Source organism: Branchiostoma floridae, chromosome 17, assembly GCF_000003815.2.
Source record: "Branchiostoma floridae strain S238N-H82 chromosome 17, Bfl_VNyyK, whole genome shotgun sequence".
Classification (NCBI taxonomy): Eukaryota; Metazoa; Chordata; class Leptocardii; order Amphioxiformes; family Branchiostomatidae; genus Branchiostoma; species Branchiostoma floridae.
The window spans coordinates 8,357,836-8,361,386 of NC_049995.1; the positions used below are offsets into that span (position 1 = coordinate 8,357,836).

Consider the following 3,551-nt stretch of genomic DNA (forward strand, 5'->3'; position numbering starts at 1 on the left):
TTATTTATTCATCCAATGCGCATCTGTAGGTTGTTTTATTGGTCACCACTACTAACCGTGAAAACAACTACAACACATACATATCTTCAGTGGATAAAATGTACTTGTGAGATCGAGAAAAATTAATTCTAAAACCTATAGCTAACAGATTATTTGCTGTAATGCAATGTCAAACATTCACTCGCTCACTCACTCAATCAATCACTCACTCAATCACTCACTCTCACTCACTCACTCACTCACTCACTCACTCACTCACTCACTCACGGCTTTGTAATAAATCATAAGACATTGTAGTAAAAGGTTAGCTATTACAAGGAATTCCTCAGTTGAGTATTGCCTAGTATCAGCTTAAGCCTTACTTAAATTCCATTGTCCATCTGCAAGATTCCATTGTTTCTTTTTGACGGAAAGTATGATAATTTATGCGTTACTTTCCCGTACGGTCACCTGCTATAACTCGACTTCCCGACTACTATCCGACACACTTAAAAGATGCATCAGTGAAGAGAGAAGATCTTGATACACCCTCTGTCATACTGGCGATCACAAACTACAACCCGCCCGTCGTGTGTTATGGTCAGTCCCATTGGTCGGAGCAGAGTTCCCCTGGTCACGATGTGCCTCACGAAGGACCCGTCCTGTCTAAACTGTGAAACCCCGTTGTTGCGACAATCCGCTACGATGACGTCATCGTTGACGTCAGTGATGACGCACTCGGGGCGGTTGAGCTGGCCGTCCCCCGAGCCGAATGCCCCGCACGTGCGAAGATGGCGGCCCGCTGGATCGAAAATCTTCACGTTGTGGTTGACATAATCACTGACAACAATATGGTTTAGACTGTTTGTTGCAACCCTGAGTTCGGACTGAAGCTGGTGGCGCCCCCCGCCTTTCTCTCCGAAGTGTGAAATCGTTTCTCCGCTCGATCGAAGCACGAACACTTGGTACCCGATGGTTACGATGATCCTTCCTAACCCGTCAACAGCGACCCCTAGCGTGTTTTCATCGCTCTCCACCGCCCCCTCTACCTGTATAACACGTGCTTCCCTCCCCTGTCTGTCCAGAACGTGGATTCTGTGTCTATCACCTGTAACCAACATGTCACCGTTTGTTAAAGCCGCTACGCACCAAGGAGAAAATCTTAAGTCTATCTTCCTTCTGAAGACGCCATCTTTGTCTAGGATCTGCAGACGGTTGTTGTCGTGATCAGCCACAATGATGTCCCTGTCTACGGTGGCCGAGAGGGACGTAGGGAAGTCAAACTCCCCGTCTCCGTCTCCGTTCTTTCCAACTGCTTGAAGAAGATGTGGTCCTCTTAGAGATTGGGTAGGCCGAACTTGCGATAGTTGCGAGACTTGCGTGTTCCTTTGCTGATATCCACGGACAACTTTGCTACCTTTTTGTTGTACATCACCAATATCTGTTTTCTGTCCTTTCATTCCTTTACCTGTTGCAATTTGCGCGCTTTTCTGGTCACTGGTTGCTTGTTTAAACCGAACCTTCGGCTGCGAGGGAGAAATCATCGGCCACTGTCTACTTCCGTCCACGAGTTTCGTCACTTCCTGCTCGATGTTGATTGGTAGATCGTACCGGAACTTCGCGAAGTGATTGGTCAGTTCGGCTTCCGACGGGACCTGTTGATCCGTACTCTGCACTAACCATCCTTTCAAGTCCCCTGCTACGGAACACACCTCTGCTGGGCTACCATAACCTAGAACGTTGGTAGTAAACTGTGTATAACTCTTAGCTAAAGCAAGGTCCATCTCTGTTGCTTCTATAAGGGCTTCTACATAGTCTTCCCGGCTAGACTGTACGGCAAGAAGTTGTGAGATTTGAGCGTCTTTGACTTTCATTGCTGCTTGCACGATTGTCCGTGTGCGTGTATCTATCTCTTCTAGAGTCTCTTGAAGCTGGGTGGACAAAGAGTCTTTCACTGACATCAACTCTGTAAGCTTCTTTTCGTGCGTGTCTACGGCTTTTACAACTTGGGACAGTTTTTCCTCGATGTGTGCCCGTTCCCTGTCCGCCGCTTTCTGTATCTCCACATACCTGTGGTCTTTGTGTTGCGTCACGATGCAGTGCAAACATATGACGAGTCGACAGGTGTCGCAGTAGAACTTGTTGACTTCGTTGTGACTCTCGCACTTCGAGGTTTCGATTGCTCGGAGTTCGGAGGCGATTGCGGCCGATCTGAGCTCGTGGATCGGTACTACTTTATGCGAGCGTGCTGTCTTCACACGTCGATGAGCGTCTGTGCATACGTGACATAGGTAATCCTTACACTGAACGCAGTAACACCGCGCAAGATACGTACCCGAATCACAAGCGGTGCATGGGACGGAGTCATCTTCCCTTACCGTGTACTCACTCCTACCTTTTGACGGGCTTTGGACGAGATCACGCAGTTTTACAACGACGAAGTTGTTCTTGAGACCTTGGACGCCATTTTGTGGGAGGGGCACTCTCTGTCTACAGATCGGACAAGACAGGCTTAAGGCTGGTCTTTGTTCCAAGATTCTCTCCAAACACGCCTGGCAGAATGTGTGAAGACACGGCAGCATCTTAGGCTGTTGGAACTCACCCAAGCAAACTTTACACACCAGAAATTCGTCGTGAATGTCGCGAAAAGTACTCGTAGCCATTCTGACGGTCGTTGCTCTTGATGACGTCACAGCAATGTATATTAACGTAGACCAACGCCACTGATAGTTGCAACCCCTCGCTTACAAAATCTTCACCTCGCACCGATAGGGACAATACCTCAACACCGACAAATGTGCAACCGCCTTGTTAACAGGTAACGACTGGACACAAGCTAGTTGTAGGATTCTTCTAGAATCAAGTGTCTTTCTTCCTTGCCAAACAAGTCGTGTGTATCTACAGGCACATTGGTAGATAGGCTGTTCAACCAGAATATCAACGTTAAATGCCCGTCCGTGCAGAAACAAGCCTTAGCCTATGGGCGTCGTCAAACCCATCGCCATGTTTGGCTAATCTTGTTACCATGGCGACCTAGCCGCCAGGCATGGGGTCGTTGTTACGTCCTTGCAGGAGATTCACCTCCGGCAGACCAGGGTATTGTTTTTGTAGGGGTCTGTGTATAGCCTCCATAGCAGGCTCTCTGGGGCCTTTTTTGGCCCATAATACACTTTTGCTGGCCAGTTTTTTTTGTACTGCCCACCCGGTCACTGAGGCCTTATCTAAATAACTGCCTCGCGAGGCCGGCAGTCAGATAAGGCCAGCATGCAATCAGCGACCCAGTACAAAAAGAAATGGCCAGCAAAAGTGTATCATGGGCCAAAAAAAATGCCTCAGAGAGCCTGCTACGGAGACTAGTCAGTGTGTGTTCACGGTGATATCTGAAGATCCTTTCATAGGATTTATTTGTATTTTGGCATATCGGGGGTCATTGCGGTCCGGCGTCCCAATGATGCACAGTGATTTTGGACACCGTAACAGAACTTTCTGATGATACAGAATTATACTAGTAGATCGACACCCCTAACATGAGGGAAGTGTCTTTTTTCATGGAGGATTTTTTTTCCTACAGA

At 47.9% G+C, this 3,551-nt stretch overlaps 1 protein-coding gene across 1 annotated transcript; it reads right to left on the bottom strand.

Moving 5' to 3' along the window:
* Window positions 1–340: 340 nt before the first annotated feature.
* On the bottom strand, window positions 341–3,118 carry LOC118404072 (tripartite motif-containing protein 2-like). The gene has a single exon (XM_035803027.1). It carries the CDS (start codon window positions 2,640–2,642, stop codon window positions 501–503), a length of 2,142 nt encoding a protein of 713 aa, XP_035658920.1. The 5' UTR covers window positions 2,643–3,118; the 3' UTR covers window positions 341–500.
* Window positions 3,119–3,551: the final 433 nt, after the last annotated feature.